Source organism: Cydia splendana, chromosome Z (assembly GCF_910591565.1).
Source record: "Cydia splendana chromosome Z, ilCydSple1.2, whole genome shotgun sequence".
NCBI lineage: Eukaryota > Metazoa > Arthropoda > Insecta > Lepidoptera > Tortricidae > Cydia > Cydia splendana.
In genome coordinates this window covers 21,750,828-21,770,729 of record NC_085987.1, presented here as the reverse complement: position 1 = coordinate 21,770,729, position 19,902 = coordinate 21,750,828, and the positions used below count along the sequence as shown (strand labels likewise).

The window sequence follows — 19,902 nt, the reverse complement described above, 5'->3', positions numbered from 1 at the left end:
AAATTTTTTTTATACACATTATCAGAGAACATGAAAATGTCAATTTAATTAAAATACAAATTGTAACATTTAACCAGCCTGTATAGGGGATCACATTCTCCAGCGTGGGTGCGGCAGCGCGAGTCTGCAAACAGCTGGTGGCTTACGTGCAGCGCGCTCCCGCGCCCTCGTCGGTACGCGGTAGCAAATAGTCTCGCTCAGGCTGGGACAGTCAAATTTGTTATGACATAGATTATAAAGGACCATCGCGTCCAGAAGGAGGCGTCGATTTTGTAAGTTGAGTAATTTGTACTTATCAAGAAGCTGTTGGTAACTTAAACGCGATCGGCAACATCGGAAATGCATGGCATGCAAGAATTTCTCCTTTATCAAACATATGGCAGAAACTATATCTCAACGGTGGAACCGCTCACTAAGCACCATACTGGGCTGGCTGAGATGCAGGATCAGATCAGTCGCCGTTATACGCGCCACCACATGTGCATCCGAGGCACACGCCACCGCTTTAAGTCCACTGCCAGGTGGCTTCGGTTCGACGGCGGTACCGTTCCACACACGATTGAAACCCCTTTTCTACCCTAAAATGTTCAATGTATAAATGTTTTTATTGTATATATATATATATATATATATATATATATATATATATATATATATATATATATATATATATAAACTAGATAATTTGTAAAACTGTACATCACCAACCCTATGCTTGTTACAGGTACGTTGCAGTGATTGGGAGGCTGAGCAGTTGACAGACAGACAAATAGTGTATGCAGCGGCTGATGCACATGTGGCTATCAAAATATTTGCGAAGCTAATACGTGAATATACTAGCCGGGCACGCGGCTCTTACTGGCTTACTGGAGCGACGGACAAACATTCACAACAAGCTGTTAATGATTTATGTCGGGATATTGCAGATGTTGCTTTTAAAACAAAGCATAATATTGCAGATGTTGCTTTTAAAACAAAGAATAACAAAGGGTAAGAATTACGTACCTATATACACATGTAATAAATATTATTGGGTAATATATTATTATATTGATTGGGTAAGTTTTCCACTTGACTCGTAATATAATAATGATGATAAAACCAATAAAGGCCTCATAAGGTATTATTCTTTATTAGTAAAACACTATGCTCTTTTCTTTGTCATTCCGATGATCATTAAAAATATTTGTACTTGGAGCATTTCAATGTTGATGTCATGTAACAAGTAATTAATATATTTAATCTTATGAAATGTGGTATCATCAGGAAGAAGGACAAGATTGTTAAGAAAGAGGATATAGTAATGAAAAAGAGGTACCCGTACGCGACGCGCACCAAGCCGCTGTACAACAACTGCTACCTGCAGGCGCCCGACGGGGAGCTGCTCTGCACTTGTGACAAAAAGAAAGCCCTCTGGTAATGAAGCTCCATATCTCATGTCATGTCTCAATACCGCTTGGCTTATATGGTTAGTGACCATAAGTAGTTAGGTATCATAGTTTGACTATGTTGTCGTTCGTTAAAGGTTTAGCTGCATGCGTGCGACACTGGTTCCTATGTGTCATGTTTACTCTGCTTGGTTCATAACCAAAAATTATAAAAATGGATTTAGTTTAGAACTAAGCTACATTTACTAGAAAACCACAACTGTCCGAGTAGTAGGTAGGAAAAGTGGTTAATAAAATAGTACCCATTCATTTAAATCAGAAATAAGACCGCAAGAGTCAGTCCCTGGCATAAGATTCGCCAACAGTCTACGCTAGGTGATACATGTGTCGCTTAACTTCAAACTCGGGTAAATCCATCCGACCCTCTCAGCAAATATCTACGCTACTACCTTTTCTTAATACCGAAAATCGCATAATTTGACAGGTGGATTTACCCGAGTTTGAAGTTAAGCGACTCACATATACGTGCGGTCTACATTCCATCTAAGGTAACAAAATTTGGCCCCCATAAAGGTTTTGACTGACTTGACTCTTCAAGACCTTCGTTAGTCCGCAATCGTAGCCTGCAAAGGGGCGGATGCGGCTTGCAAACCGTGGTTTGCTGACCCCTGGGCTAATGGAAGGCCGCGGCCGTTTCATCTGTGTAGGTACGTGGAGAAGGAGTTGGCCGCGGTGGTGAGCGAGGCGCCGCTGACGGTCCGGCTGCGCTTCGAGCCGGCCGGCCGCTCCGTGGGCGCAGTGGGCCGCTACTACTGCCTCGCCAAGGAGAACAAGTGCGTCGTGTGCGGCAGCACTGACTCCTACATTAGAAAAAATGTCGTACCTAGAGAGTACCGCAAGTATTTTCCCGGTAAGTTCGTGTGAAGCTTTATCTTGTCATTCGTTGCCATGGTTATTGGTTACGTTCTCTTGTGTCACTCTTTAAACCTTGATTTTGAGGTATTAATTAAAATTAACCAAATATGCATTTTTGTAATAGTTATGAGCCTTTTCGATCATGGGCAATCTACCAAGCATAATAGTAGAACGCGGTACAGTCAACTGTAAAAATATGGGTGCACAAATCATCTCAAAAATATGCTCATACCCGGCCCTGGCAGACAGGGACAGAACAAAATAGTTGATCCACCAGTATATTAAAAAATATTTGATTATTCGACGACTGGTCTGGCCTAGTGGGTAGGGACCCTGCCTATGAAGCCCAAAGAGAATATAATCACTACGTTTTAAGAGACGGGACTTCCATACTAGCAACTTGATTGGTCTGTGTATATATGTGTCGGAAGCCGGTGTTGCTCGAAGGTGTATATGTTTGGTTATCCAATCATTACCAACATGTACGATAAAGAACTGTCAAAGAACAATAGTACCAACATAACATACTTAAATAGTGCAGTATGCTACACGCTTGCGAATTTTATCTATATCGATAAATTGGGGAGGGTTGAAACATGGGCCCCTGTCAACAAATTTCGTACTCGTAATCAGGTCAGAATCGAGTCCACATTTAAGTCGTATGTTATATATAGTGTTCTTTGAGTGGACTAATACATGGTTGGACTTAAATGTGAACACGACTTTTATTTGTTAAAATAAAAATATGTAAATTGTTTTTTTTTTATAATTTAATATAATTAATTTAAAATACATCCCGACGGTTCGACGGCCCACAGGTAACAGAGGAAAATGTGTGTTCACCTGATTAAATGTTTTTTTTTTATATATTATGTTCTTGAATAATAAAATTAAGTCTTCCATTACAACTTATTTGACCCACTGCCTGCATCTGAAAACATTAATAATTAAAACAGACACACATACATTTTCTTATATTTTAGGTTACAATCTTAAATAATAGGGAATATTACCGAAAACTCTGCGTAGGTAGCGCCACTACCACTATCTGTCACAATCTGGGGGTCTACCGAAAACAAGAAAATCGAAATTTCGTTATCTAACCTCTCTATCACTCTTGCATATTCGAGCGATAAAGAGGCAGATAACTAAATTTCGTTTTTAGGTTTACCGGTAGGCCCTTGTTAACAAACCGCCTTGATGCATCAATGTCATAATTTATAGTCTGTGAAAACTTGTCAAAAAACAGTTAGGCAGAGTATGTATAAGATAGTCTATGGATTTTCTAGAGTCGGTAGTGCTGCACTCTGGCGGCAGAACATTGCAGTAATATCCCCTATTACTAGATTCCAAAGATATATAATATAATGTCCATTCCATTAATGCACAGATGATAGATAATTTTCAACTAAAAATATTCGGAGAAATAATTATAGTCATGTTGTATGCAAGTTACCAGGAAATTCACTCATTTTATATTATTTACTATTTACATTGATAAAAAATTAGGCTGCAGTCGATATCGATACTTCGTATCGATACTTGTAGTACGTCCCTAGTTCACAATGAAAGTGGATATGAAATATCTAATTTTCGATGTGTTTATAGCCTGCTACACCAAAATAAGGCTAAAAGTATCTAAAGCAATACTTACCGGTCTTCATCTAATGGAAATTTCGCCATAAACTTCCTTTTTTGCGATTTTCGCGAGTGTTTCTATTTCCACATATTTCGCACTGAAACAACTTAGTTTTCGGTGGCATTTAAACAAAATCTATAGACTCACTGTATGTTCTTATCACGTTTGACTGTTTTGGAAAATAACGAAGGCTTTTAAAAAATAAATTGCAAGAAATACGTAAAACCTACGAACCGCCATGACAAGCAACAAAGCAATGTGGCTGACAGTTGACATGACAGATGAATAGCACTGACGTTTTATTTTGTTTTTTTTTGGCTATGGCTAGGTCACTATAGTCCATACAAAACCTTTTTTTGTTCCTAGTTGCGTCAGCCTGATGAAGCCGATGGTCCCGGGTTCAAATCCTGATAAGGGCATTTATTTGTGTGATGACATGACTTGATAAGCACAGATATTTGCTCCTAAGTCATGGTTGTTTTCTATGTATGTAAGTATTTATATGTATATTATTATATATGTAGTTGTCTGAGTACCCACAACACAAGCCTTCTTGAACTTACCGTGGGGCTTAGTCCATTTGTGTAAAAAATGTTCTATAATGTATTTCAATATATTTTTTTATTTTGCTGAATGATAGTCTCACTGTCATTTCCACTTTCCACTTTAGGCATTTAGGTAATGTAACCATCCAGTATTTGTTTTCTTGTGATTTTTTTTCACTAATGTATTAAAAAACCTCGTTTATTGTACGTGTGCAAGTTTAATTATGGGTCCCGTGTCTTCTATGAGCCGTTGGTGAATCATGGTCCTCTTAAATAGTGACAGACTTCTTGCAATTATTAAGTGTACCTACTATTCCAACCTCACTTGTACAGGTGTGTGTAATACAATACAAGTGTTATTTTAGAGGTAATGAAGGACCACTCGTCGCACGACGTGGTGTTGCTGTGCGTGCGCTGCCACCAGCTCTCCAACACGCTGGACCTGCGCATGCGCGAGATGCTGGCGCGCAAGTGTCACGCGCCACTCGCTAACGGCAAGGCTGTGTTCAGCTACGACTTCAATACCAAGTAAGCTTTATGGTTCATTTACGTTAGTCTATTGGCCTGATGACAGTAACAAGGAATCATGGAAATAATGGTTTCAAAGAAACATATACGTAAATACGATTCTAAAAAATGGCCCAATCTCAGTATAAACATTAGGATTATTAATATACTCAATAAAATAAAACTGCAAAATTCTCTAATCGGCCATTTTGACTGAAACGCGAATCAGTAGGGCTACCGCCAATACCGAAAATCGTCAATTGCGGGCATTTTTCTGTCACTCTAATTACGCCTTCATTGGAGTAAAAGAGTAAGATCCCCGCAATTTGCGAATTTCGGTTTTCGCGGTAGCCCCTCAGAAGCGAGCTAAGAATTGACGTCATCAATGTATGACATATTTCTTAGAGCAACATAGACAACCTCATTGACTGTAATCCATTACGTCCTCACCAAAGAGTTTGGAAGTTCAAAAAAAATATTATATCGTCACTAAACATTTATTACGTCCAAAAAATATTATTACACGATATAAAGTAAATATTTATTTGTTATTATATAAATAAAACGCTAAATAATACGATATTTCACAAAAAAACTTTTTTAATTTTTTGGCTGAATGGAACTATCATTGCCATGTTGGCTGTCGTAACTAGAAAAAATTAAAAATTAAAAAGTAAACCCGGCGCTCGGTGATTTTCACTCAAAATTTACATGTATCTAAATAATTCATCTTAAATTGCAACCGTGTGAGAGTCTATAAAATGACTTATTGTGAACAATTTTTGTAATGTATTTATCACCCCTAATCGTAATATATGGTGCTGAATTAACAATATCATTCGGATTCAAGGGAAATTCGTAACTGTAAGTATGTAAACAATGTCTACCACCATAATTTATGACGTCACAAATGGAGTGTGAGGCGTTTTCGCGCGAGGTTTAAACTAGCTATAATAAAATGCAATTATTTATGTTAAATCTTATGAGCATAGCTGAAATATTGTGTTTTTCGGAACCAATACAAGTGTACTGATAATATTAAAAGGGATTTCAAAATTTGTCATCAGGCCAATTGTGGCTCGCCTTTTAGAAGACAATTTTGGAACTTGTCTATCCAAAACTTTTTTTTCCAAAACGTCACTTTCTGATAAAATTCAAAATAATTTCATAGAAGTTTAACGTTTAAAGTAACACTTGCACTGCGTGTGCTATCAAAATCGTTGCAAACTTATCTTGGTCTAACTCTATGAAATACGGAAAAAAGGGGGTGACGGTCAAGTTACCTACTTTTTATTCTATCGGATTTATTAAATAGAAATTGTGTAATTTTTTTTTTAACACAATTTCTATTTAATAAATCGGATAATAGACAGCGGTTGCTGTCTAGGGTTTTCTAATAATGTAATGGTGCTTAATTTCGTGCAGTGTAAATTAATTTATTTTAATTACAGTCTTATAGCGTTATTCATAAACGCATTACAGGCCTGAATTAGCTATGAATCGTTTGTCTTTATCTGTCATTTTGACGTATGTATCTGTAAGAAAGGAATAAAACGTAATTTAAGGCGACGGTAGCGGTGGGTAAAATTTCAGATTCTGTCAATTTACCCCATTTCACACACAAGCGCACTAGAACATACAAAAGCATTTTTGCCCAAGCTGAAACGGAGACCTTTGCTAACGCTCGGTCAATGATGGTTTAGGTACACCTATAAAAAATGGTTGTCCCTGCTGTAATTTTAATATCTTTATATTTCAACCAGTATAGTTTTTCCTTTAAAAATAATCGGTATTGCTAAACAATAGCGGTACCTTACTACTTATCTTATACGTTCACGAAATCGGTATCTGCATAACTTGATTGTTAGTAAACTAACCTGGAAAATAATCTCAAAATCACCGAAACATTTATGTACAGTCACCTGCAATAATATGTTACGTCATTAGCGCCAACTTTGCCTCCAGGGAATCTTTGTCCAAAACGACAATTTTAAACAAATTCGTTAATGTAGAAAAATTTACAATAGTTATGGCCACATTGGCCACCCTGCTATTTTTAGTAGAAAATAGGTTATATTTCTGACAAAACTATATACCAAACTTGTGCATAACTTGACTTGGGAATTTTCAGCGAGTTGTCTAATATAAGGTATTTTTCGGCGACCAAAAAATTGATAAATAATAAATGCAAGTAGAAAAAATTGAGAACCCTTTGACAAATATTTCCGGGTTTGAGTTATAACCTTAGAGGATATAACCAACGGAGACGCCATGTCTAAAATTTTCGGTACAAAATAGTCTGCCGTTTTTTGCGGGGGAGGGGCACATCAAATGTATAGGTACGTCATGTCAGATAAACGTCAGTCCATACATATGGTTGACATGTGGTTGACCATTGGCCGCCTATTTTCGACAGAGGGGAACGCCTGTTAATGGCGGCTCCATTCTTAATTACTCCGAGGTTATAACACATGAAGCATAGATTATGTCTATTGAGATTTAAACTAAAAAGGCCTAAATACACAAAAAATTTAGCGGTGGGCAAAGTAATCCGGTAATTTGGCATCCATACCAACATTGCCCGCCACCAAAAATGGATTAGGGTTGTCACTTCCAACAAATTTACCCAACTTCGCAAGTAAAAGAAGGTTATGTTCGTACACTAAAGTAAGTTTATGAATATATCGTCGTTACACTAACACGGTTTATTGTCCAATAATTTCACTGATGTTAGTTAGTGACTTTTGCTTGTCACCCGACGATATACTGTATTTAATTTGTCTTATTATCCTTTATTTAGATGTTTTATCCCGTTAACGAATGAAAAACACAGAAAAAATCATATTTTGGCCATTAAACTATTGTAACAGATTTTCTCAAAAGTGACAACCCTAGCCTTTGTAAAATGCTTAGGCGAGCCTTATATGGAAATGGGCAAAAACGGGTAGGCAACATTGCTCAGCAAATTTATTTAAAAGTTTTTACACTTATAGTTCGTTTTTTTTAGCATTAGAAAGAACTTGAAAGAAGGTAAGCGATCTTGACATGTCTTTTAATTGTAAAAACGCTTTTTAAAAATCAGTAACTATTACTTATGAAAGCAGAAGAATATAAATGATCGTATTAGATTTATAATTGTTACATATTTGCCGTAACTTATTTTTAAAATGTGTTTTTCAATTAAAAGACACATCAAGATTGTTTACCTTATTTCTAATGCTAAAAAAACGAACTATATCGCTAAGTTATTAACAGGGAATGGTAGGATTGCCCGAAACCTTTAAGTGATCCTTAGACATCATCATCATACGAGCTGTATTTGAATACCAAATTGACGTGGGCAATGTTGGCGAAAACCCCGGATATCTTTGCCCGCCCTCTAAAACGCAAAAAAATGGGTAAAAACACGATAAATTTTTTTTTCTTCAAATAAACTGATGCGTTTGATCACAATGGACGTGCAGAGCAAAAAAAAGTCATATGATGTGATCATTTTTTTGAGAAATTCGTGTTTTTTCAAAAAAAGCGGGCAAAGTTGGTGATAATGACGGTACCTACTCTTCGAAGGCTGCAAAAATATGTGACATGCTCTTATGGTTCTACAAATAAGATCGTGTCAGATATTTTTGCGGCCTTCGTTGTGTAACATAAATTGCAGGTGACTGTACATTTGGAATAATTATTTTATTTAGTTTCAACGAAAGTTTCAAGTTTAGTACGAAAATACTTCAGATATGGGTTAGTGTACGGTAACCGATGGTCATCTTGCTTATAATCTCGTCTGCCAAGGTGTTTCGGCAGGAAAAACCTTGGCAGACTTATATATTCTTAAAATGGGGGTTCATACCTACCGACTGGAATTGGTTTCATGGTGGTATCAGATGGGTTAGTATAGGGTAACCGATGGTTACCTTGCTCACATAATCTCGTCTGCCAAGGTGTTTCGGCAGGAAAAGCCTTGGCAGACTTATATATTCCTGACATGAGGGTTCATACCTACCGACTGGAATTGGTTTCATGGTGGTATCAGATGGGTTAAATTAGGGGTCCCGGTGGCCACCTTTGAGAGCGTCTGCCAAGCACTTCCGGCAAAAAAATACTGACAGACTTCGCTTTTCTGTGTCTACATGTAAATTTCTAACTGCTGCCATAACTATTATTTCGGTATCAGATGGGTTAAATCAGTCCCCTTTTTCACACCGGAAGTGGCCTTCTTTTTCGTACTTTCAGCAAGTTCCGCCGTGGCAGACTATCGAATTCGGACTTAGCATCACTTTTATGGGAAACCATTGTGCATTTCATCGTGGTATCAAGTCGGTTAGAAATTTGCGGCCGGCTCTTCTACTATCATATACCGGCCCCTTAACTAAATCAGGCCCGTAAAGTTTTATGAATAAGGGGTTTATGTTCAGCTTTGTTTCATTGTGATATAGTAAAATTTTATGTTTTGTTAGAGTTTGTTCGGAAAGAGAAGAGTCGTGGAATGTATTGGGCCCCATACATTCCACGACTCTTCTCTTTCCGCACAGACTCTATCTGTTAATAATATGTTGATTTTTTTAAATGTAATATTTATCACGCGTTGGACTAGTTAGTTAGTTATACTGGGCATTTTCCGCAAGTCGACAACCATTGTGCCTATTTTGCGTGAAAACGAGGCAGCACTACTCTAGCCACCCCAGCTCCTCCATGAAACCTAGCAGTGTCTTCAGGTTGCTAACTGCCTCCTTCAGTGTGCACGGAGTCCCTAGGTATTGGTTCCTGTATACTTCTACCTGTTTACAGTGTAGGAGGATATGTTTTGCTGTTTCCTCTTCTTATTACACGATATAAAGTAAATATTTATTTGTTATTATATAAATAAAACGCTAAATAATACGATATTTCACAAAAAAACTTTTTTAATTTTTTGGCTGAATGGAACTATCATTGCCATGTTGGCTGTCGTAACTAGAAAAAATTAAAAATTAAAAAGTAAACCCGGCGCTCGGTGATTTTCACTCAAAATTTACATGTATCTAAATAATTCATCTTAAATTGCAACCGTGTGAGAGTCTATAAAATGACTTATTGTGAACAATTTTTGTAATGTATTTATCACCCCTAATCGTAATATATGGTGCTGAATTAACAATATCATTCGGATTCAAGGGAAATTCGTAACTGTAAGTATGTAAACAATGTCTACCACCATAATTTATGACGTCACAAATGGAGTGTGAGGCGTTTTCGCGCGAGGTTTAAACTAGCTATAATAAAATGCAATTATTTATGTTAAATCTTATGAGCATAGCTGAAATATTGTGTTTTTCGGAACCAATACAAGTGTACTGATAATATTAAAAGGGATTTCAAAATTTGTCATCAGGCCAATTGTGGCTCGCCTTTTAGAAGACAATTTTGGAACTTGTCTATCCAAAACTTTTTTTTCCAAAACGTCACTTTCTGATAAAATTCAAAATAATTTCATAGAAGTTTAACGTTTAAAGTAACACTTGCACTGCGTGTGCTATCAAAATCGTTGCAAACTTATCTTGGTCTAACTCTATGAAATACGGAAAAAAGGGGGTGACGGTCAAGTTACCTACTTTTTATTCTATCGGATTTATTAAATAGAAATTGTGTAATTTTTTTTTTAACACAATTTCTATTTAATAAATCGGATAATAGACAGCGGTTGCTGTCTAGGGTTTTCTAATAATGTAATGGTGCTTAATTTCGTGCAGTGTAAATTAATTTATTTTAATTACAGTCTTATAGCGTTATTCATAAACGCATTACAGGCCTGAATTAGCTATGAATCGTTTGTCTTTATCTGTCATTTTGACGTATGTATCTGTAAGAAAGGAATAAAACGTAATTTAAGGCGACGGTAGCGGTGGGTAAAATTTCAGATTCTGTCAATTTACCCCATTTCACACACAAGCGCACTAGAACATACAAAAGCATTTTTGCCCAAGCTGAAACGGAGACCTTTGCTAACGCTCGGTCAATGATGGTTTAGGTACACCTATAAAAAATGGTTGTCCCTGCTGTAATTTTAATATCTTTATATTTCAACCAGTATAGTTTTTCCTTTAAAAATAATCGGTATTGCTAAACAATAGCGGTACCTTACTACTTATCTTATACGTTCACGAAATCGGTATCTGCATAACTTGATTGTTAGTAAACTAACCTGGAAAATAATCTCAAAATCACCGAAACATTTATGTACAGTCACCTGCAATAATATGTTACGTCATTAGCGCCAACTTTGCCTCCAGGGAATCTTTGTCCAAAACGACAATTTTAAACAAATTCGTTAATGTAGAAAAATTTACAATAGTTATGGCCACATTGGCCACCCTGCTATTTTTAGTAGAAAATAGGTTATATTTCTGACAAAACTATATACCAAACTTGTGCATAACTTGACTTGGGAATTTTCAGCGAGTTGTCTAATATAAGGTATTTTTCGGCGACCAAAAAATTGATAAATAATAAATGCAAGTAGAAAAAATTGAGAACCCTTTGACAAATATTTCCGGGTTTGAGTTATAACCTTAGAGGATATAACCAACGGAGACGCCATGTCTAAAATTTTCGGTACAAAATAGTCTGCCGTTTTTTGCGGGGGAGGGGCACATCAAATGTATAGGTACGTCATGTCAGATAAACGTCAGTCCATACATATGGTTGACATGTGGTTGACCATTGGCCGCCTATTTTCGACAGAGGGGAACGCCTGTTAATGGCGGCTCCATTCTTAATTACTCCGAGGTTATAACACATGAAGCATAGATTATGTCTATTGAGATTTAAACTAAAAAGGCCTAAATACACAAAAAATTTTGCGGTGGGCAAAGTAATCCGGTAATTTGGCATCCATACCAACATTGCCCGCCACCAAAAATGGATTAGGGTTGTCACTTCCAACAAATTTACCCAACTTCGCAAGTAAAAGAAGGTTATGTTCGTACACTAAAGTAAGTTTATGAATATATCGTCGTTACACTAACACGGTTTATTGTCCAATAATTTCACTGATGTTAGTTAGTGACTTTTGCTTGTCACCCGACGATATACTGTATTTAATTTGTCTTATTATCCTTTATTTAGATGTTTTATCCCGTTAACGAATGAAAAACACAGAAAAAATCATATTTTGGCCATTAAACTATTGTAACAGATTTTCTCAAAAGTGACAACCCTAGCCTTTGTAAAATGCTTAGGCGAGCCTTATATGGAAATGGGCAAAAACGGGTAGGCAACATTGCTCAGCAAATTTATTTAAAAGTTTTTACACTTATAGTTCGTTTTTTTTAGCATTAGAAAGAACTTGAAAGAAGGTAAGCGATCTTGACATGTCTTTTAATTGTAAAAACGCTTTTTAAAAATCAGTAACTATTACTTATGAAAGCAGAAGAATATAAATGATCGTATTAGATTTATAATTGTTACATATTTGCCGTAACTTATTTTTAAAATGTGTTTTTCAATTAAAAGACACATCAAGATTGTTTACCTTATTTCTAATGCTAAAAAAACGAACTATATCGCTAAGTTATTAACAGGGAATGGTAGGATTGCCCGAAACCTTTAAGTGATCCTTAGACATCATCATCATACGAGCTGTATTTGAATACCAAATTGACGTGGGCAATGTTGGCGAAAACCCCGGATATCTTTGCCCGCCCTCTAAAACGCAAAAAAATGGGTAAAAACACGATAAATTTTTTTTTCTTCAAATAAACTGATGCGTTTGATCACAATGGACGTGCAGAGCAAAAAAAAGTCATATGATGTGATCATTTTTTTGAGAAATTCGTGTTTTTTCAAAAAAAGCGGGCAAAGTTGGTGATAATGACGGTACCTACTCTTCGAAGGCTGCAAAAATATGTGACATGCTCTTATGGTTCTACAAATAAGATCGTGTCAGATATTTTTGCGGCCTTCGTTGTGTAACATAAATTGCAGGTGACTGTACATTTGGAATAATTATTTTATTTAGTTTCAACGAAAGTTTCAAGTTTAGTACGAAAATACTTCAGATATGGGTTAGTGTACGGTAACCGATGGTCATCTTGCTTATAATCTCGTCTGCCAAGGTGTTTCGGCAGGAAAAACCTTGGCAGACTTATATATTCTTAAAATGGGGGTTCATACCTACCGACTGGAATTGGTTTCATGGTGGTATCAGATGGGTTAGTATAGGGTAACCGATGGTTACCTTGCTCACATAATCTCGTCTGCCAAGGTGTTTCGGCAGGAAAAGCCTTGGCAGACTTATATATTCCTGACATGAGGGTTCATACCTACCGACTGGAATTGGTTTCATGGTGGTATCAGATGGGTTAAATTAGGGGTCCCGGTGGCCACCTTTGAGAGCGTCTGCCAAGCACTTCCGGCAAAAAAATACTGACAGACTTCGCTTTTCTGTGTCTACATGTAAATTTCTAACTGCTGCCATAACTATTATTTCGGTATCAGATGGGTTAAATCAGTCCCCTTTTTCACACCGGAAGTGGCCTTCTTTTTCGTACTTTCAGCAAGTTCCGCCGTGGCAGACTATCGAATTCGGACTTAGCATCACTTTTATGGGAAACCATTGTGCATTTCATCGTGGTATCAAGTCGGTTAGAAATTTGCGGCCGGCTCTTCTACTATCATATACCGGCCCCTTAACTAAATCAGGCCCGTAAAGTTTTATGAATAAGGGGTTTATGTTCAGCTTTGTTTCATTGTGATATAGTAAAATTTTATGTTTTGTTAGAGTTTGTTCGGAAAGAGAAGAGTCGTGGAATGTATGGGGCCCAATACATTCCACGACTCTTCTCTTTCCGCACAGACTCTATCTGTTAATAATATGTTGATTTTTTTAAATGTAATATTTATCACGCGTTGGACTAGTTAGTTAGTTATACTGGGCATTTTCCGCAAGTCGACAACCATTGTGCCTATTTTGCGTGAAAACGAGGCAGCACTACTCTAGCCACCCCAGCTCCTCCATGAAACCTAGCAGTGTCTTCAGGTTGCTAACTGCCTCCTTCAGTGTGCACGGAGTCCCTAGGTATTGGTTCCTGTATACTTCTACCTGTTTACAGTGTAGGAGGATATGTTTTGCTGTTTCCTCTTCTTCCATGCACGCTCTGCACATGGGGCTGTCTGTTTTACCCATATTCTGTAGGTGTTTGCTTAGTGTTACGTCCTGTGAGCATACGCGTTGGACTATATATAGTCTGTAATGATAGCTCTATTAAATTACGCCAATTCAAATAGGTCTAGGGAGTTTAATCATTGTATATAACTTATTTGGAAACTTCCCTCTCGTTTTACCTGCAAGACAGTTATCACAGTGATGTGGTCAACGTGTGATTAAGCCTTAAGCTTGGTACCTATTTGTTTCAGGAAAATACGTTCGGCGGCGCGTGCCCTTCTGCACCAGTCACAGTCGCTGCCGGGGGTGCGGCGGCGCGCGCTCGAGGAGGTGCTGTTGCAACACTACCCGCAATGCGAGGAGGTCACGCAGGAACTGCTGGAGGAGGCTGCTGCCATCGGCCCGGAAGCGTATGTATCCTCCACCACGAACCAAGAAAGTTTTCACAACAAGTGCCAACCGCAGTAGAAATCACCAGTTTTAGGAATCTCAAAGAGCTACAATGTTGTTTTCCGGGGTCTAGGTAATCTTATGAGTGATTTAACGTTCATAAGCCGAGCGGACCAGACGACATACCGGCAGTTGTGCTCCTGAGTTGTGTCTTGTGTTAGCGCGTCTTTTCACGCTCTCTAGCAACAAATGGCATATTCCATCTTCGCAGAAGACGACCCTTGTGCACCCTGTGCCTAAAAGGGCGATAGATTAGATCCATCGAATTACTGGCCTATCCCTATTACCTCCCTTCTCTCTAAAGCATGGAGCGTATAATTAACACAAAGCTCCTAAAATATGTAGAAGAATATGATCTGATCAGCGATCGCCAGTATGAATTTCGTCACGGTTGTTCAACTGGTGGTAACTAGGTCGACGCGATTTGCGAGATACACTAGAATCTAGAGTATCTCACACATCGCTGGGCTTCGGCCATTGAGAGTCAACGTGAGGCATTGGCAGTCAGCCTGGAAATAGCGAAGGCATTCGATCGGGTCTGGCACCGGGGTCATATAAGTTACCATCTTATGGACTGCCCAAGAGACTATGCAAATGGATCGCTAGCTTTTTGTCCGGCAAGCGCATATGAGCGGTAGTTGAAGGAAGCTGCTCCAATAGCATGGACATTAACGTTGGCGTTCCGCAAGGTTTTGTGTTATACCTAACGTTGTTTTTGTTGCATATCAATGGCATGTTGTCTATCGAATACGCGCACAAAGCGCGCGAATTGGCGCACAAAGGTGCCTGCCCCGGGCGCCATATCTTCTAGCTATGCCCCTGGTTGTAAGGCCGATATTATCTATATAATACAATTAGTCAGTTATAACATAAAACCAACGTCAAACTTCTATGAAATTATGACGTTTAAATAACACTTGCACAGCAGCACATACAACAATTATGGCCTTGATGCTAGTCCTTTAATTCAGCACAGAAAGGAGTAAACATGCGGTGGGATGCATGCATTTTGCGATGACACCATCTTTTTATTTGGAAGCATCAGGTTTGGAAATTTTGCGTTCAAATGATTTCGACGTCGCCAGTTTCTATGTAAAAGGTGCCCTGGTTGTGCTCCCTCCTCGCGTCGGTTTCCTCAATGCTGAGGGTCGTGACCATCTCGTCGAAATAGTTTTGTGTGGACCACTCGGCGCCACACACTTCTATCTGCTGCCTCGTGGAGAGCGTCGTGTACGGTGGTGTCGAGGGTGGTGCGAACCTGGTCAGTCCAACGTATCGGGCTTCTGCCCCTAGGTCTGTTTCCTTCCACTTTGCCAGTGACCACAAATTTTTCGAGATTATCGCTGCTTTTCCTGGCTATGTGTCCGAAGTACTCCAGAATCCTTCGCAGGCAGGTGGTAGAAAGCCTCGTCTGGATCTTGAGCTCCTGAAGAATCGATACGTTGGTGCGATGTGCTGTCCAGGGAATCCCCAGCATCCTGCGCCAGCACCACATCTCAAAAGCATCAATGCGGTCACGGTCGGCTTTCTTTAAGGTCCACGTCTCTGCGCCATATAAGAATATGGAGAACACCAAAGTGCGCACAAGGTTGGTCTTGGTTTTCAGGGTGATGCTCCTGTCCTTCCATATCTTTTGTAGCTGCGCCATAGCTCCTTTTGCCATCCCGATTCGACGTCGCACCTCAGCTTCGCAAGAGCCATTATTACTAATGCTTGAGCCCAGGTATGTGAAGTTGTCAACTACCTCCAAGTCAAGTGTTCCGGTGAGCTCAAGCTTGCCTGTGCGATTTATTTATGCGTTCCATCCTATCCAATAAGGTGGCCATCTCAATCTCATCTGACGCTAGTAAGGTGGTGTCGTCTGCATAACGCAAATTGTGAATTTTGCGTCCACCAACGGCAATTCCTCCTCCCCAGCCATCGCATGTACGCCTCACTATGTACTCACCGTATATATTGAATAGGATGGGCGATAGGATACAGCCTTGACGAACTCCTTTTTCAAAACTGAATGGTTTGGATATTGTACCGTCGATCCTCACCATTCCTTGGCTATTGTGGTATAGTGACTGCAGAAGCGCGGTTAAATGATGAGGTACACCCAGTTCTGATAAGACTCTCCATAGACAGTCCCAATTGACACAGTCGAAAGCTTTGCTATAGTCGACGAAGCACATTATGACCGGCGTGTCAAACTCATAGCATTTCTCCACGATTTGCCTGATGTTAAGAATTTGTTCACGGGTGCCTTTTCCCTTTACAAAGCCAGCCTGTTCCTGTGGGATCTGCCAGTCGAGATAATAGCGAATACGGTTGTTTATAATGTGTAACAGGACTTTGCTAGCGTGGGATATTAGCGCGAGTGTGCGATAGTTATCGCATTTTTTGGTCGAGCCCTTTTTGTGAAGTGGAAGGATAATCGACTGAGTCCAAGCCTTTGGCCACTCGCCATTCCGCCATACGTGGTTGCAGATGTTGTGCACTGTGTCAACGCCTTTTTCACCCAGAGATTTAAGCACTTCCGCTGTGATTTGATCCGGACCTGGCGCCTGGTTGTGCATATGAGTATTTTTTATTAATAATAGACACATTACATTACTTAACAGCGTAATTTTCTTGATGAATTAACTCTTACTTCTTAAAAGCTGTAAGAATTCCCTTGTGGTTAACATGTGTTTGTTTAATTCCACAGCGCCATAAAAACGGAAGAAGAGAGCCACGGCATGAAAGTAGTAGAGCATCACCTGAAACACGAGGGTCTTCTGCGATTAGAGGAGTACTGGCGGGAACATTTCCTCACTTCGATGGAGCCGAAATTCATGCCCGAGTTATGGTCTATCAAACACAACGAAGAAAGGTTAAAATCACATGTTCTTGTAACCTTGGGATGCTAATTATTGGGTGCCGTTCAATTTTAAGACAAACATTTTGCATAATTACATTTACTTAACTACTTTTAAAACTCATAATAAACATAATGTATAGAAACAAAATCCATAATATTATTCGTTATAATAATTAAATTACAGAATGTTCTATAATCATAAAAACGTTGTATATAACGATCATTAGGAATAATTTTACTTGTTATAACATAACTATATTTTAACGAATGATCGGGTAAGTAGATGGGAATAACGGTCGAGGAATATATAATATATCGGGTGATATAATATAATATGACATAAATTATAAAACAGCTTACATATTGTACCTTAAGGCAGGTCGCCGTTAGGTACGACGACGAGCGGAGCGAGGAGGAGTGTTAGGTATAACTGCGACCCTACTAGTCTGTTCGAGATCCTGAAAACGGTGAAAAATAGAGATACTACTCCTAAAAATACGTGTGATACCTCATTAGATTCGTCATGATGCCTAGAAAAATGTATTCGAAGCGTGTATTAGCACACAAAAAATATCAAAAGTTATAAACAAAAAAAGGGGGAAAAAAGTAGATATTTTTTAATTCCCCAATATCTCAAAAAGTATTAATATTTAAGAAATCAAAATTAATATTATATAAGAGGAGGATATTTCCAATAAAACATTCCATACTTGCAGAACTGTATCTCCATTATTTATACTTTTTGTTCAACGCTGAACACAGCCCTCCGCGCCTCATTTTCGGGAAACACGCGTTGCGTGAAAAAGCGGTTACGTAACATTAAATATAATTTTAAAGGTATTAAATATTCATTGAAAAATTAAAAAAAAAACCACGGTGTATTTAAGACATGTCAACAAATGTATGTACTACTTGTAGAAATGTAACTTAAAGTAATTTTGCAACAAGTTAGGCAATTGTTAATTAACAAAATTTTCTTAAACTTCCTTCTTTATTGAAAACGAAAAAAAATGTATAAATAACTATTGTAAAATTTTGTCACTTTCTAGAGCCCTTTTCATATACATGCTTAATAAGATCACGATATAAAAGTTCTGAAAAAAATAATATTTTGGTCATAATGGTGTTTTATATTTTACAACTTTACCTTGATTTTTCGGTTTTTGACAATTTTCTAAGTTATTCTAAAACTTATTTTAAGCAAAGTATGAACTTTATTAAAACTTTTCTTTTAAATTAAAATGTGATCTTATTAAGCATGTATATGAGAAGGGCTCTAAAGAGCGACATAATTTTACGATAGTTATTTATAGAGATGCAACGGATAGTTGTTTGCCGGATACCGGATATACGGCCTGACCATCGGCCGAATATCCGGTATCCTGCCGCCGAATATCCGGCCAGCAGAACTATACCTACATTTCGGTTTTTCAGGTGCGCATTCTGCAGGTCTGACCTGTTTCCTAGTGAATGTTCACGCGGACACATTTCTAGGTTCGAAATTAGTGCGCGTGCGTCGAAGTGAGTGGAATGTTTAAATTGTTTTAAAATAATAAACAACTATGTATGATTATGACCATGACTGTTTCTTAAATTCAAATTAGTTTACTCCAAAATGAAGCAATGTTTCTATCCGGTATCCGGCCGGATAGTAGGTCACTATCCGGTATTCGGCCGGATATTAAAATCATGGCCGGTTACCGGATAGTAACCGAATATCCGGTGCATCTCTAGTTATTTATACATTTTTATTCGTTTTCAATAAGGAAGGAAGTTCGAGAAAATTTTGTTAATTAATAATTGCCTAATTTGTTGAAAAAATAACTTTAAGATAAATTTCTACAAGTAGTACATTTGATGACATGTTTTATACACACCATAATTTTTTAAAAATTTTCAATGTATATTTAATACCTTTAAAATTATATTTAATGTTACTTAATCGCTTTTTCATGCCACGCGCGTTTCCCGAAAATGAGGCGCGGACGGCTGTGTTCAGCGTTGAATAAAAAGTATAAATAATGGAGATACAGTTCTGCAAGTATGGAATGTTTTATTGGAAATATCCTCCTCTTTTTAACCGACTTCCAAATCTCAAAGAAGGAGGTTATCAATTCGGTTGTATGTTTTTTTTTTGTTTTTTTTTTTTTAATGCTTGTTACTCCATATCTCCGTCATTACTGGACCGATATTCAAAATTCTTTTTTTGATTGTATGTATATGCATACAGTTTGGTCCCGCTTTTGTCAAAACCCAGTTCTGATGATGGGATCCATGAGGAATCGAGGGAACTCCTCAAATCTTAAAGGCATACATATAGTGATTTTTGGGTTTTTATCAACAAATCAAGCATATACATCCAGAAAAGTGACATTTGATGAAGTGGAACTGCTGATGATGATCAGAACGGAACTCTTCAACGACGCATAGTTCACGTTTGGCGATTTGTCCTCTTAGTTATGTTTGTTAAGCAA

At 38.0% G+C, this 19,902-nt stretch overlaps 1 protein-coding gene across 1 annotated transcript in view; it reads left to right on the top strand.

Moving 5' to 3' along the window:
• The window catches only part of LOC134804785 (exonuclease 3'-5' domain-containing protein 2), a 28,130-nt gene that overhangs the window by 5,378 nt on the left and 2,850 nt on the right, over positions 1-19,902 (top strand). Inside the window, exons 4-9 of the mRNA XM_063778025.1 lie at positions 725-990; positions 1,267-1,416; positions 2,096-2,298; positions 4,853-5,015; positions 14,385-14,543; positions 17,276-17,440. Coding sequence (XP_063634095.1) covers positions 725-990; positions 1,267-1,416; positions 2,096-2,298; positions 4,853-5,015; positions 14,385-14,543; positions 17,276-17,440 — 1,106 coding nt within the window. The remainder of the gene's footprint in view (positions 1-724; positions 991-1,266; positions 1,417-2,095; positions 2,299-4,852; positions 5,016-14,384; positions 14,544-17,275; positions 17,441-19,902) is intronic.